Raw genomic sequence first — 16409 nt, 5'->3', positions numbered from 1 at the left:
TTATTTAGTTGAGTTATTAATGTGATTGTCCTGAGAAGATAAAAGTGGAACATCCAAAAACAATGAACATACAAAGTGGGATGTCTGGAGAATTATATAACTTTTGTAGTGAAGGGTGACAAGGTTCTCTTCATCCTTTCTTTAGTCGGTATCACCTTAGAGTTTTCATCCTAATTCAACAACAAATTTGATTCAAAACATTAAAACATTTTTTCAAAGATGGTGTTAAGTCGATGCTTGTATGTAATCTAAACAAACTTACCGAAACTGAATTCAATTTTTTTATTGCCTTGTCATAACGCATCTTGTTGAGAATGTCAAAACTTTCATCCCTTTTGCTAGATGGACTTTGTAGTTGGCTTCTGTAAAAAAAAAAAAAAATATTAAAAACAAATATCAATTTTGCCAAAAAAAAGAAAAGAAAGAAAATAGTATGGTTGGTTTAGTGCCTTGCACTTTATAAACTGGCACTTTGGTTGATAAAAATAAATTATTTCTCACTATAAAGAAAATATTTCAACTTACACATTTAATTCATAATGCATATTTCAACTATTCTAAATTTACTAACCTGATAAATGAAACAGATTTTCATCTAAAAAAAAAAAAATCCAAAAAATAGGGAAGTAATTCTTTGCCTTAAGTTATCTATCTTGCATCAAAAAGATTTGGAGGGTGCATTATGGTTCTTGCACATTTCAGATAGTAGATATTTTGGATTAAGATATTGCATAGCTCTCACCAAGTAATGACACAAACTAAGAAATAATACGGTCTTTAGTTGTTTTATACAGATGTGTTTTACCCAATTCTTCCTTTATATTCGCCCTATATTTCACATTATCCACCAATACACCATCAACTGTTCTTTCAATGTGACCAAACCAACATAATGTTCTGCAAAAATATCTTTATACTCTCAAGACTAGATCTTCCTCCTCTGAGGTCATCAGATTTAAGTTTCTCTTTACGACTCATATTACACATCCATCGTATCATTCTTATATCATTTCTCTTGATGCAACACATATCCTTTACCCTCTCTACTGGCCACGTTTCATTTATATATATACCATTACACTTTGCACACATGTATGATTGACTCGCTTTCTCTAGTGCATTGGCTTTTTAAACCTTACTTTCAAACACTTGTGTTACATCATCCTGCCGTGAAAGGGAGATATACAGATAGTTTGCATATTGATGCTTACCTGGATAATTCTGAAGAGTCTAAACTCTCTTGTTCATGAGATGTTGATGCTACCTCTAGTTTCATAGCTACAACAGAACAAAAGAGATTAATAGTTTGCTGCTTGACCATCTTGTTAAAGAAATGAAATATCGAGCTCATTAAATTTAGTAAAATTAAACAATATAGTAAGATATGTTGTACCATGTTAAGAACAAATAACTCAAGGTTTGTGTCATAGAAAGACAGTATCTTCAACCTAAATGTACTTTTTGTGATGCACTACAGAGTCAAGAGTGTTGCAGACAAGAACTGCTTTATGATATGACTAGCGAGGAGTACCCGGCGTTGCCCAGGTGTTTGGAGGTGTGTGTGGTTTTGGGTAAATCAAAACTCCGGGGGGGGGGATTAAAATAATGTTTTGGTAGGTAAGTATGAAGATCGAACCCGAACCCTTGAGGCAAAGTTGGAAATTAAAGTGTGAAAAAAAAAGAGTGCGACATTAACCATTGGGCCACCACGAGATGCTAACGGAAACACGTTTGAATTTATTTAATTACTTAAATTAGCAGGTGATATAAAAGGTTTTAAAAAGTTGTTAGGGGACCGACCGCTTCTCTGAAAAAAGTCTTTTGTAGACATACAGAAAAAGCGAACACACATACAAACATTTTCGCTTTTATATTTATAGATATAGCAGAGAGTGGCATATATAGTGTTGATGATATGATCATTTGATTTAGTTATCTAATCTAATAGAGAAAGAGAAAGAGAGAAATTGACTGATAAAGGAAGGAAGGAGGATAGAAAGAGAGAGAAACAGTAAGAGGATGAAGAAGAGGAACAGAGAAAAGAAAAAAGAAGGAAAGAGGATAAGAAGAGAATGAGAGAGAAAAGGGGATGTGAAAGGGAAAGAAAGATGAAGAGAAAGAGAGAGGAAATGAGAAGAGAAATAGAGCGCGAGGGGAAGAGCAGGAGAGAGAAAAGAGGAAGAGAAGGAAAGAAAAGAGGATGACAAGGTGAGACAAAAGGAGAAAATAGGAGAGAGAAAGGGGAAGAGCAAGAGAAAGGGAAGAGTAGGAGAGAGAAAAGGGGAAAGAGAAGGAAAGAGAAAAGGGAAGGAACAGGAGAGAGAAAAGGTGAAAAGAAGGAGAAAGGAGATGAGAAAGAGAAAGGGGAGAGAGAAAGAGAGAGGATAAAAAAAGATAAATAATCAAAAAAGAAAGAGAAAAGAGAGAAACAATAACAAACATGTGGTCGGTTCAGCTGATGAAGATAAGAATATCCAATATCCCACTTTATATATCTAAATAAAAAAGGGCAGGAAGATACATAAGCTAAAATGTTTATGAAATATAAATATGAACTTAGTCGAAGACAATAGTAACTACAAAAAAAAAACAATGTAAAAATAAATAAGAATAAAATGATTCCACTCACAAACTGAAGGGTCATATTTGTAGACATAAACCGGTTGATTATTGCCATAGCTGCTAAAAGCAATGATGTGGTCTCTTAGATGATAGTCAACCCCAGTGACTGGGTGTTGATAGCCAAGCCTCGCATAGATTTCCAATTTGTCACCTGGAATTGGTAAATTAAAACAAATTCAAACATTTTTTTTTAAACAAAAATCACTCAAGAAACCACTTGATGTAAGAAGCTAACAAGAATAAAAAAATGATTTTTGCAAAAACAAAAGATACTTATGAACCGTAGACGTTTTTGTGGTGCTCAATACCTCTGTTCAGTCTCAAAAAACAATGGATACTCTCTGTAAAGGTAGCCGCATATATAACTGTGAGGTAAAGGTTGCGTAATCCCAACCACACCTCTACTGAAGCTTGCAATCTTTGGAAAGAAGAGGAGTTTTAATGCAAGACACCTTATTTTAAAAATCATAATTATCACAACTAAAGATGTTGTAATTCATCCCTCTAAAAAATTATGAAAACATTTTTTATGTGATATTGTTCTAATTTTCTTCCTTTCACTTAAAATAAGTTTTTCTTGCTATCAATTTTCTCGCTATCAAATAAAATAAAGGTTTTATATTGTAAGATTTCAGCTGGTATAAAATAAAGCCAAAATAATAAATAAATAATAATAAATTGACTAATTGATTCATACAAGAATTTCAATACATTTTCTTATAATAATGATTCCAAGGCCAAAAGCCATTCAACAATAAAGGTTAGTGAAATTTCCAGCTGGATGATGGAACACTAGCAAAGATACCCACATTTTGCACAAGATTTTGCTGTACACTCAAGTACCCATTTTGTGGGCACCCTTGCAATAAATGGATGTTGTACGAGCTGCACTAAATGTAATGTTAAGCTTGAAAAATGGTGTACACCATCCGTAGGTCAAGTGTCAAGTTTGGTCATGATCGGTTCAGTGGTGTGGGCTGTAGGAGAGTATATATACATAGGCTATGACCTTGACCTTTACCTTGGAAAATGATGTGCACTATCCTAGGTGGAAGACCATCATCATGCCAGGTTTGGTCATGACTGGTCAAGTGGTGCGGGCTGTAGAAAGGTTGTACATACACACACACAAACGCTACTATTTTATATATTTAGTTCACAGATATTGTTGATATTAGACTTGAAAATGACCTTGCTGTAATAGGGCAACATTCCTGCCGTAACATGTCCCACAGGTGAGCAAAATACAAAATATAAAAGAAAATGTTACTTTGCTTTCTCTTTTTTTAATTATTACTTTTTCACTCCTAACAAGGATTATTGCCACTTGGATGTAAGGGACTACTATTTGGGATTGTGACTAATAGAGGACTGTGGGGAGTTGAGCAACAAGACGTCTGTTCACATTACATTTAAACTTCTGCAAGTTAGTACAACAACAGAAACAGGTACGGAATTACAAAGTCTAGCAGTCCAAAAGAAACTGTTAGAGTAGAAGGCTTTCTGGCATCTAAAGATCTCGCCAGTGAAGAGGTGGGATTTTGCTGCTTGTCAGGTTAGTCACGGGTATGTACATCAATGAGGGCATAAGTGCTATGAGGTCATCAGACCATATTCCATTAAAGTGCAACATTGCGGCGATTGGACAATGGTTGGAGCTTGGTTAATAGTGCAGAACCTATTAGATTTGAGTCTCTTTTTTGGATCTTGTCTAAGAGTAAGTGACTAGTGGTAATGTTGGATAATGGGTCAGGCATGCAAAACAAACAATGAAAGAATCATCCTGGTTAGTAAACTCTGATGATACAATAGTCACTGAATGAAAGATTGTCTGGCGAACATGCACAAACAAGGCAATAAAATAAAGAAAATTGTATTTTCCAAATTTAAAAACTACTAAACAAAAGGTCATTACAAGCTAATAAAAGAAGAGAACTTGGACGAATGCATCAAAGTTGTGTTTTTGCATTCCTAACAATCCAGTGATATCAACAACCCTTTCTCTTTAGCACCCAGCCACACACCAACATGTCAAAATAAACTAATTTTATAAACCAAAGTTATGTCATGTCTCTTGAGACAGCCTCAATTTGGTGCGGTGACCAGGACCTATTAGATTTGAGACTCTTTTTTGGACACTGTATAAGAGTGAGAGACTAGTGGTAGATGCACCAGCTCAAATGTAGCAACAATACTCTATGCATGGTTGAAGTATGGCTTTGTAAAAATATAGGATACTCCGGTGTGGGTAATTTTCTAGCACATTAAAGGAAGCTCACCTTTGCAGCAATCTTTGTAATGTACTCAATGTATTCGTTCCAATTACCTTTTTAAATCTAGTTCAATGAACATTTTTCTTTTTTCCTTAATGAGGTAATAAACAAGGTTACAATTATTGTTATGTTGAGCCTTTTGGCATGATCACAACGTAGTTTTTTTTTTTTTTTTTTTTTTTATTACATTTTCACCCCAAACAAGGCAAATTGCCACTTTGGTGTAGGGGGCTACTATCAGGGGCAACAACTACTGGGGTACTATGTAGGGATTTGGGCAGCAAGGTGTCGGTTCACGTTACACTTGAACTTCTGCACGTCAGTACTGTTGGGGAAGCAGGGACCTGGAATGGAATTCCAGAGTCTTGCGGTTCTGGGGAAGAAACTATTGGAGTAAAAAGATCTTTTACATCTAGGAACCTCTACAGTGTGGGGGTGGGATCTAGTAGCCTGTCGGGTTTGTCGAGGGTGCTCGCGTCGTGGGGGCACAAGTGATTGCAGTTCGTCAGAGCATTCACCACTAAAATACTTGTAGAAAAGGCAGAGGGATGCAACATTTCGTCGATGGGACAGAGGCTGAAGCTTAGATGCCAGTTCAGGGCCTATCAGGTTTGCGACTCTCTTTTGAACCTTGTCAAGGAGCGAGAGACTAGTAGCAGATGCACCAGCCCAGATGTGGCAGCAATACTCCATACATGGGCGAATGGTGGCCTTATAGAGGTACAGGATACTTTCGGGTGTTAGTAGTTTTCTAGCACGGTAGAGAGAGCCTACCTTTCTTGCAGCGGCCCTGGCAATGCCTTCAATGTAATTGTTCCAACTCATGTTTCCTGTGAACGTTAGGCCAAGGAGTTTGAAAGATGGACTCTCAGATAAAGAGTCGTTGGCCATTGCTATGGGTGGTAGAGAGGGTTTCTTGTAATTATTGAATGAAACTAGTTTAGTCTTGGCAGCATTGAACGCGACCAACCACTTTTGTCCCCATTCCACTACAGATTGGAGGTCTTCCTCTAGTGTTTTTTGCCATTTCTTTAGAAATGTGTTCATTCGTCTTCCTGTCGTGTCTGCCATAGAGTGTAGTGTCATCAGCATATATACCCATCTCAGAGGCAATGTTGTCGGGGAGGTCATTTATGAATATCAGGAACAATAGAGGTCCAAGGATAGAACCCTGGGGCACTCCCGCATTTATATCATATTGTTTAGATGTGCGACCGTCGAGGACTACCTGGATTTTTCTCTTATCTAAGAAGGATTTAATTATGTTAAGTATTGTACCAGTGATACCGTATGATCTGATTTTACTGAGGAGACCCTCATGCCATACCCTGTCAAATATCTGTGTTATGTTGTGGCAGGCAACACTAAAGGTCTAAACGATTATTACTATTAATTTGTTAACTGTTATGTACAAAAAGATATGCAGAGAGAATATTTTGAAAGAAAGGAAGGTTTAAGTAAAATATTTATGTTAAAATCTAACGAAGGAATTTTGACTTAGATTTAGGAATGTTTATGAATAAAATATTACAGAGATATTTACATAATAAAATAGATTTAGGAATTCACTTTTATAAACAATAAACAATGGAACTGACCTGGTAACAAAGAAAGAGTAGGTTTTGATATACAGACTAGAGATACAAGTAAGAGCCACAGAACGAGGGAGTCGTCCACGAGAGGAGGATGATTGTGTCAGTCGTGGAAGCATTCAACTGAGTTAAGAGATGTAAGGATTAAAGGGAAAAAAGCACTGTAAATCCCCAAGGAAACACCTAATAGTGAAAATGAGAATAAATGAGGAAAAATAGAAAGAAGTCCTGTTGTTCCTGCTTCACAGTGAAATATTTTCTTGCAGAGACAAAACGAGCTACTACCTAAGATTAGTAGTCCGTTATCTAACGCCCATTGTGTGTTTATGTGTTATGTTTGTTGAACCTGTTCCAAACTAATGACTGTTACCTTGTCCATGTTACATGAATATTTGCCATGTTTGAATATATGTAAACACACACACCGAACATTTATAAGGACTAGATCATACGAGCATCGGTTTCATACACATGTATATTTATATAGACTAGACATGCATGAACGCATATATATGCACTCATTATATATACATCTGACAATACAACATATTTAAAATATTACAATACAACATAATTACAATATTACAATACACCATATTTACAATATTACAATACAACATAATTAAAATATCACAATACAACATAATTACAATATCACAATACAACATAATTACAATATTACAATACAACATAATTACAATATCACAATACAACATAATTACAATATTGGAATACAACATCATTACGATATTGCAATACAACATCATTACGATATTGCAATACAACATAATTACAATATTGCAATACAACATGATTACAGTATTACAATATAACATAATTACAATACAACATATTTACAATATTACAATACAACATATTTATAATATTACAATACAACATAATTACAATATTGCAATACAAAATAATTACAATATTGGAATACAACATCATTACGATATTAAAATACAACATCATTACAATATTGCAATACAACATAATTACAATATTGCAATACAACATAATTACAGTATTACAATATAACATAATTACAATATCACAATATAACATAATTACAATAGTGCAATACAACATCATTACAATAGTATAATAAAACTTAATTATAATATTGCAATACAACATCATTACAATATTACAATACACCATAATTACAATATTGCAATACACCATAATTACAATACAAGATAATTACAATATTGCAATACAACATAATTACAATATTACAATACAACATAATTACAATATTGCAATACAACATAATTACAATAGTATAATACAACATAATTACAATGCTACAATACAACATAATTACAATATTACAATACAACATAATTACAATATTACAATACAACATAATTACAATATTACAATACAACATAATTACAATACTGCAATACAACATAATTACAATACTGCAATACAACATAATTACAATATTTCAATACAACATAATTACAATATCACAATACAACATAATTACAATACTGCAATACAACATTATTACAATATTGCAATACAATATAATTACAATATTACAATGCAACATAATTAAAATATCAAAATACAACATAATTACAATATTTCACTACAACATATTTACAATATTTAAATACAACATAATTACAATAGTATAATACAACATAATTACAATATTGCAATACAACATAATTACAATATTGCAATACAACATAATTACAATAGTATAATACAACATAATTACAATATTACAATACAACATAATTACAATATCATAATACAAAATCATTACAATATTACAATACAACATCATTACAATATTACAATACAACATCATTACAATATTGCAATACAACATAATTACAATATTACAATACAACATAATTACAATATTACAATACAACATAATTACAATAATATAATACAACATAATTACAATATTTCAATACAACATAATTACAATATCACAATACAACATAATTACAATATTGTAATACAAAATAATTACAATATTGGAATACAACATCATTACGATATTAAAATACAACATCATTACAATATTGCAATACAACATAATTACAATATTGCAATACAACATAATTACAGTATTACAATATAACATAATTACAATATCACAATATAACACAATTACAATAGTGCAATACAACATCATTACAATAGTATAATAAAACTTAATTATAATATTGCAATACAACATCATTACAATATTACAATACACCATAATTACAATATTGCAATACACCATAATTACAATACAAGATAATTACAATATTGCAATACAACATAATTACAATATTACAATACAACATAATTACAATATTGCAATACAACATAATTACAATAGTATAATACAACATAATTACAATGCTACAATACAACATAATTACAATATTACAATACAACATAATTACAATATTACAATACAACATAATTACAATATTACAATACAACATAATTACAATACTGCAATACAACATAATTACAATACTGCAATACAACATAATTACAATATTTCAATACAACATAATTACAATATCACAATACAACATAATTACAATACTGCAATACAACATTATTACAATATTGCAATACAATATAATTACAATATTACAATGCAACATAATTAAAATATCAAAATACAACATAATTACAATATTTCACTACAACATATTTACAATATTTCAATACAACATAATTACAATAGTATAATACAACATAATTACAATATTGCAATACAACATAATTACAATATTGCAATACAACATAATTACAATAGTATAATACAACATAATTACAATATTACAATACAACATAATTACAATATCATAATACAACATCATTACAATATTACAATACAACATCATTACAATATTACAATACAACATCATTACAATATTGCAATACAACATAATTACAATATTACAATACAACATAATTACAATATTACAATACAACATAATTACAATAATATAATACAACATAATTACAATATTTCAATACAACATAATTACAATATCACAATACAACATAATTACAATATTGCAATACAACATCATTACAATATTGCAATACAACATCATTACAATATTGCAATATAACATAATTACAATATTACAATGCAACATAATTAAAATATCACAAACAACATAATTAAAATATCACAATAAAATATAATTACAATATTTCAATACAACATAATTACAATATCTCAATACAACATAATTACAATATTGCAATACAACATAATACCAATATTGCAATACAACATAATTACAATAGTATAATACAACATCATTACAATATTGCAATACAACATGATCACAATATTGCAATACAACATCATTACAATATTGCAATACAACATAATTACAATATTACAATACAACATCATTACAATATTACAATACAACATCATTACAATATTACAATACAACATCATTACAATATTGCAATACAACATCATTACAATATTGCAATACAACATCATTACAATATTACAATACAACATCATTAAAATATTACAATGCAACATAATTACAATAGTATAATACATCATTACAATATTGCAATACAACATCATTACAATATTGCAATACAACATAATTACAATATTACAATACAACATCATTACAATATTGCAATACAACATCATTACAATATTGCAATACAACATAATTACAATATTACAATACAACATAATTACAATATCATAATACAACATCATTACAATATTGCAATACAACATAATCACAATATTGCAATACAACATCATTACAATATTACAATACAACATCATTACAATATTACAATACAACATCATTACAATATTGCAATACAACATCATTACAATATTGCAATACAACATCATTACAATATTACAATACAACATCATTACAATATTACAATGCAACATAATTACAATAGTATAATACATCATTACAATATTGCAATACAACATCATTACAATATTGCAATACAACATAATTACAATATTACAATACAACATCATTACAATATTACAATACAACATCATTACAATATTGCAATACAACATAATTACAATATTGCAATACAACATAATTACAATAGTATAATACAACATAATTACAATATTGCAATACAACATAATTACAATATTACAATACAACATCATTACAATATTACAATACAACATCATTACAATATTGCAACACAACATCATTACAATATTGCAATACAACATCGTTACAATATTGCAATACAACATCATTACAATATTGCAATACAACATAATTACAATATTACAGAGTAACATAATTACACTTACCTGTATCGGTGTGCCAGACGTATGCTCGGTTGTCTTCACTTCCAGCAAAAATTAGAGTCCCACACGGACTGAACGTACTATGGATGTGCTTGCGGAAATTCAGGGCACCAATATATTTTTGCATTATTTGATTTCTGAAGTTATAAAAATTGTAAGCATCTTCATTACAGAAGTTTTAACTAATTATTTATACATTTCTTCTCTTTGTTTTTAATGACGTTTATAATTTATAATAAGCAATCAAACAAGGTGTAAAGTGATGTTCCGGCCTTTGCTGTTGAACACTAGATGACTAAATATAATAGAAATAATAATAAAAATTATTATTTCTATTATATTTTTTATTTACACAAACATTATTGCCTAATGACGTTCTATTTCTAAAGAAATTGCAACAGAAACATGTATGCACATATGTAGCCATTAATTTTTGTATAAATAAAAATATACTATAATTAACCTCTGCTTGTTATTGAGCACTGTGTATCAATGCCGGAGTTTCATTAGATTCACATCTAGAAAACTACAGCAATCATTATATATATATATATATATATATATATATATATATATATTGTGTACAGAAAGTTGTTAGTTGAGACAGATTATTGGTACCGTCGGTTTCAAGCCCGATAATCTGTCTCAACTAACAACTTTCTGTACACAAAATATAAATACACTCTTAAAATTTGGATTTTCTTTTTAATTGAGCACTCTGCTGGAATTCTTTTTCCAAAAAAAAAACTAATCATATATATATATATATATATATATATATATATATATATATATATATATATATATATATGATGAGAATAATAGAAATAGTATTCCGATGAGGTAGAGAGATAAAAAAGGGAACAAACCAAGTTATGTGTTCATCAATGTTTCATCTTTATTGGAAGAAATCTTATCATAAAAACAAAACATTGATGGACATAGAGCTTGATTTGTTTTCTTTTTTATTTCTTTGTCTCTCTCTCTCTCTATATCTATATATATATAACAATTTTGCTATATTCCAAGTCGAAATAATTTGGCATAAAGAGTCCCTTCTATCTCCCAAATAATTGCTTGTATTGCATTACTCAATAAATGAACCAATGTATATCCACCAATATATAGTTTTGTGACTTCATTTCATACTCCTGTTGTTCTATTATATATGTATATACATTTGTGTGTGTTAGAACTTTTTCATCCTGAACACTACACAATAATGAACAATGTAGCAAATATGCATAAATAGAACTGATTGTAACAACTAAATGAAAGCAATCATGAAATAATAAACAATAAAAACTGAATAATTAGTTAATTAAAATTCGTTTTTCAAAGTATATGCAAATTAGTTAACCTTTATTTAGTAGCTCGCATATCCATGACTGAGTATATTAAGAAGTTTGTTTTAATAATTTTCAAATAGAAATGATAGGCTTTTAATATCAATGTAACTGTGAAAAGAAACCTCAGTTTTATACATATATATATACTAGCATTTCAGACCAGCGTTGTCTGGGTGTTTGGAGTTTTTTATTTACATAGGCGTAACCACTTATCAAGGCCCAGTGCTGAGCAAAATAATAAAAAAAAGCGGTCAATTTTTTTAACTTTGACCCCTATTATGACCCCTTAATATTTATTGTTTTGGGCTCAAATCAAGTTATTAAGTTAGATCCATGCCCAAGGAACCTATATCTAAAATTTCAAGTGTTTAGACCCAAAATTAGCGGAGGAGTTTGGTAGAGTTCTCAAAGGTCAAATCATTGAACTTTGACCCTTTAACAGCTAAATTTCTGGCCAAAAACGGATTACAAAGATTTTCCCAAATCTCAGTACCCTGTATATCAAACTTCGAGTCTGTAGACTAAAAATTAACAGAGTTATTGCGTTGGAAAATGTACACAGACACACACACACACACACGTTCACTTATATATATATATATATATATATATATATATTTAACTACTTCATTTACTCACATAAAATTAATATACGAAAGTATAGATTTATGCGTAAACTTTAAGTATTTACTTCAAAAGTGCTCAATATGTAGGTAGAGCTAGTTAGTAATTTATAAAATATATATGGCGATTAAGCTACACTGAATATTCTGCGTTTCATCCACTATAGGATTCGTCAGGCTTATGCGTGAATTCTGTGGTTGTTTCTCGTTTTTGTATATGTTGAGGATTTTAGTTTGCCAATCAGCTTTCTCGTATCCACCGCGCCCCTTCCTATCAGCCAATGGGCATGCATTTTATCGAACAAAGGATCTGTTTTAGAACTAGGTTAGTGGTTTAAGGCAGACGATTTTCCTCCTTTCTTTTTTTTTATATATATTATATATATATATATACATATATGTGTAATCGTTTATGTATATTCATGTTTATTTAATTTATTTATTTGTTTATTTTCTATTGTTTTTGTTAGTTTTAAAGCTATTTTGTATCGCTATCCTAGAGTAAGTTATATTTTGTGAACACAGTTGTTTGCTATTTCTCGTCTACAGTTTAATAGATTTTGGGGTTCTTTAAAGTACAGGATAGCAAATTTTTCTATGACGAATTCTATAGTGGATGAAACGCAGAATATTCAGTGTAGCTTAAGCGCCATATATATTTTATAAATTACTATATATATATATATATATATATATAGATATAGATATAGATATACTAGGAGATTTATCCAGTAGCCTGTGTATCAACATCTATATACTAGTAAAAAGTTATTTGTTAGCTTGCTTGCTTGTTTATGACAAAGCAGACTATAGCTATATATGAATACTTTAAATGGTGGGAGGAATTTGGAAAAGATGAGAGGAATGAAATGATGCAATTAATTGACAAAGAAAATGGAGGATGGAGAAGGAAGACGGGGAAGAAGAGAGAGGTATAGTGATGGTAGTGGTGGGGGGTAATGTTAAATGAAGTGTTTGTTTCTAGTAAAATTATTGCCAATGAAAATCTATAAACAGATAAGCAGGGCAATGACACAGCAATAAAAACAAAATATAGATATATTTTTAAATCATTCAAAACAACTCAACAAACTGTTCACACTGATCAACAGCTGGCCCACAGGAATAGCATTTTCTTTCATCTTTGTGAGAAACATTGCTCATGGAAAGTGAGGACAAAGTAGAGAAAGCAAGAGTTACAGTTAAAACTACATCCGTAGTGCATTTTCTATTCTTCATTAGTTTGGGTGTGCATGTAGATGGCCGTGTTGTGTGCACTGCATGACAAACACAGCATGCTCTCTTTCTACAAAGTATGGATTCAGTGAGAGGCTGACGCCAGTTGACTGAAATATGATGTAGATTGAAAGTTTTTATCAAAAAGATTCCATCTCCTAGAAGGACGATGTAAAAAAAAAAGATCTACAGGTAAAAACAAAAGATCTACAGGTTCATATAACTGGGTGAGGTATTCAGGTATTTTTTCACCCTCACTTGGTACACGTATAGGACTGACAATACTATAATATTAACTGATCAATGGCTTGGACAAAGGCACACAAGCTACGTCCCAAAAAAAATCTATAAAGAAAATAGATTTTTCTTGCAAAAATTGGCTCCCAACGTCACATTTAGTTGAAAAACAAAAACTGCTGTCATGCTTTGAACTATATCCGCCACACCTCTGCGATTAAAATCTGTTTTCATGCTAAAATTAAACCATATGCTGGGAGCTGATAAAATGTAATTCAAGCTTAGATTTTCATCAAGAAAAGCGGTTGGAAAAAAATCAGCACCAGGTTAACAGGAGAAAAATTGTGAGATTACTATTCATTTTCCACTTGACATATGCTTGATCTGCAAAAAGTTAAATATTGAATGCAGCAGCAAGTTCTATGAACTTATATCAGAAAGAACAGTTGGAAATAAGTTATGCACCATCCACTATAACTATGCAATCCTCACAGTTGCATACCTAGAAAACGGAGTCATAAAACCTGACAGTGATATGAAACAAGGAGAAAGAAGCAACCTTAGTAGAAGTTAGTGTTGTGTTTAACAGAGCTGAGAAGGAAAATATAACAAGCTATGAAGGTCTTATGTATAATATGAAAAGAAACTGGAATCTAAGGAAGATCTCTATCATTCTAGTAATGATAGGAACAACCGGCTTCACTAAAAAGAATTTTAAAACCTACCTGGCAAATATACTCCATGAACCAAGTGCAAGAGAGAGAGTCGAACAATTGTGCTTAAAATGATCTCTCGTTTGGAATATCTGAGTTAGCAGATGAATGTTTGATATTTGGTAGGATGATTCATCCCTAGCTTGAACAAACTGATGAAATCTTTTAAAAAGAAGGGGGAAACATAAAGCGACACATTCACAAATGCCTATACTGTCCCAAATTAGTTAGGAGACACCTAATCCATTTTACAACTCACACACACACACACACATTCATACACTCAAACACAAAGCAACAGACACTCACACAAATACCTACGCTATCGAACGCATATACACATTCATAAACTACAGGCATCAAAAGATTACTTTTTCTAACTGAATATTTCAAAAGAAGGATTATATTGAAATTTTGCATATATATATATGTATATATATATATATAAATATCTTATGTTCATTAAATAATGTTTTATTCTGTCATCTAACTTTCATGTTTTTTATCTGCTTGTACTCAAATATTTTTATTACAATTTCATTGGATCTTAGCATTTTCTTTAAGGCACAACAAACTAGAGATCACACTACTACACAAAAATATTTTTTCATATAAGAAATTGAATTTAAATTCTGTAAATTAGAATTGACAACAAACTTATTATTCGACAAGGAATACAAGTCAAAACTTTAAAATTTTTCTTATTCCATGGAGTTTCAGAGAATGGCTCTAATACTTATAGGAAAGTAGTTAGCAAAAATGATATTCATAAGCAGGCTATAAATTTTGCAGGTCAGCACATAAATTGAAAACTACAAATGATGAAAGTTGATAATAATGCAGAAATGTACTTTTTAACCTCTACATTTCAGCATCATTAGGGAAAATATTTTAAAGTTTTATCTTGCATTCCTTGTCAAATAAGAAGTTTGTTGTCAATTCTAATTTACAGAGTTTAAATTCAATTTCTTATATCAATGCTCTATCTCAAATATTGAGCTTTTTCATCTGGTTAGAATTGTCCTATAAATAATAATATATAATAAAAACAGCCTATCTTATCTTGACAGAGTACAAAATAGACTTTGTGGTTTAGTGGGGGGTACCCTTTTCTCTTCTCTGCAACCTCTCTCCCACAGAAGAGATGTCGCGAGCCTGTCTTTGTTTTATCGTTATTTCCATGGCAGGTGCTCGTCTGAGCTCCAATCTCTCGTCCCCCCTCGCCAATCTTTCACAAAAAACACCTGTCTGGCTGAAACTACTGTCAATAATTTTCCCCACTCTTTATCTGTGCCTAAATCCAAACTAGATTCCATGAGTAAAGCTTCTTTCTTAGAACTGCACGCCTGTAGAACTCTCTGCCGCTTGCCTGTTTCCCATCTGACTACAACTTGGATGTCTTCAAGTCCAACATAAACAAACTCCTGACAAACCGCCCCCTTAAGT

General features: G+C 30.9%; 1 protein-coding gene across 1 annotated transcript in view; it reads right to left on the bottom strand.

Moving 5' to 3' along the window:
- LOC145298627 (jouberin-like) overlaps positions 1–16409 on the bottom strand; it is a 146611-nt gene that overhangs the window by 39375 nt on the left and 90827 nt on the right. Inside the window, exons 22-25 of the mRNA XM_080144333.1 lie at positions 10809–10942; positions 2630–2773; positions 1212–1278; positions 263–362 (exon numbers count right to left, since the gene is read on the bottom strand). Of these exons, the coding sequence (XP_080000459.1) occupies positions 263–362; positions 1212–1278; positions 2630–2773; positions 10809–10942 (445 nt within the window). The remainder of the gene's footprint in view (positions 1–262; positions 363–1211; positions 1279–2629; positions 2774–10808; positions 10943–16409) is intronic.

Source organism: Euprymna scolopes, chromosome 2, assembly GCF_053919585.1.
Source record: "Euprymna scolopes isolate OS-2025 chromosome 2, ASM5391958v1, whole genome shotgun sequence".
NCBI lineage: Eukaryota > Metazoa > Mollusca > Cephalopoda > Sepiida > Sepiolidae > Euprymna > Euprymna scolopes.
Note: the sequence above shows the minus strand (reverse complement) of the source record. Positions and strands in the feature narration are given on the sequence as shown.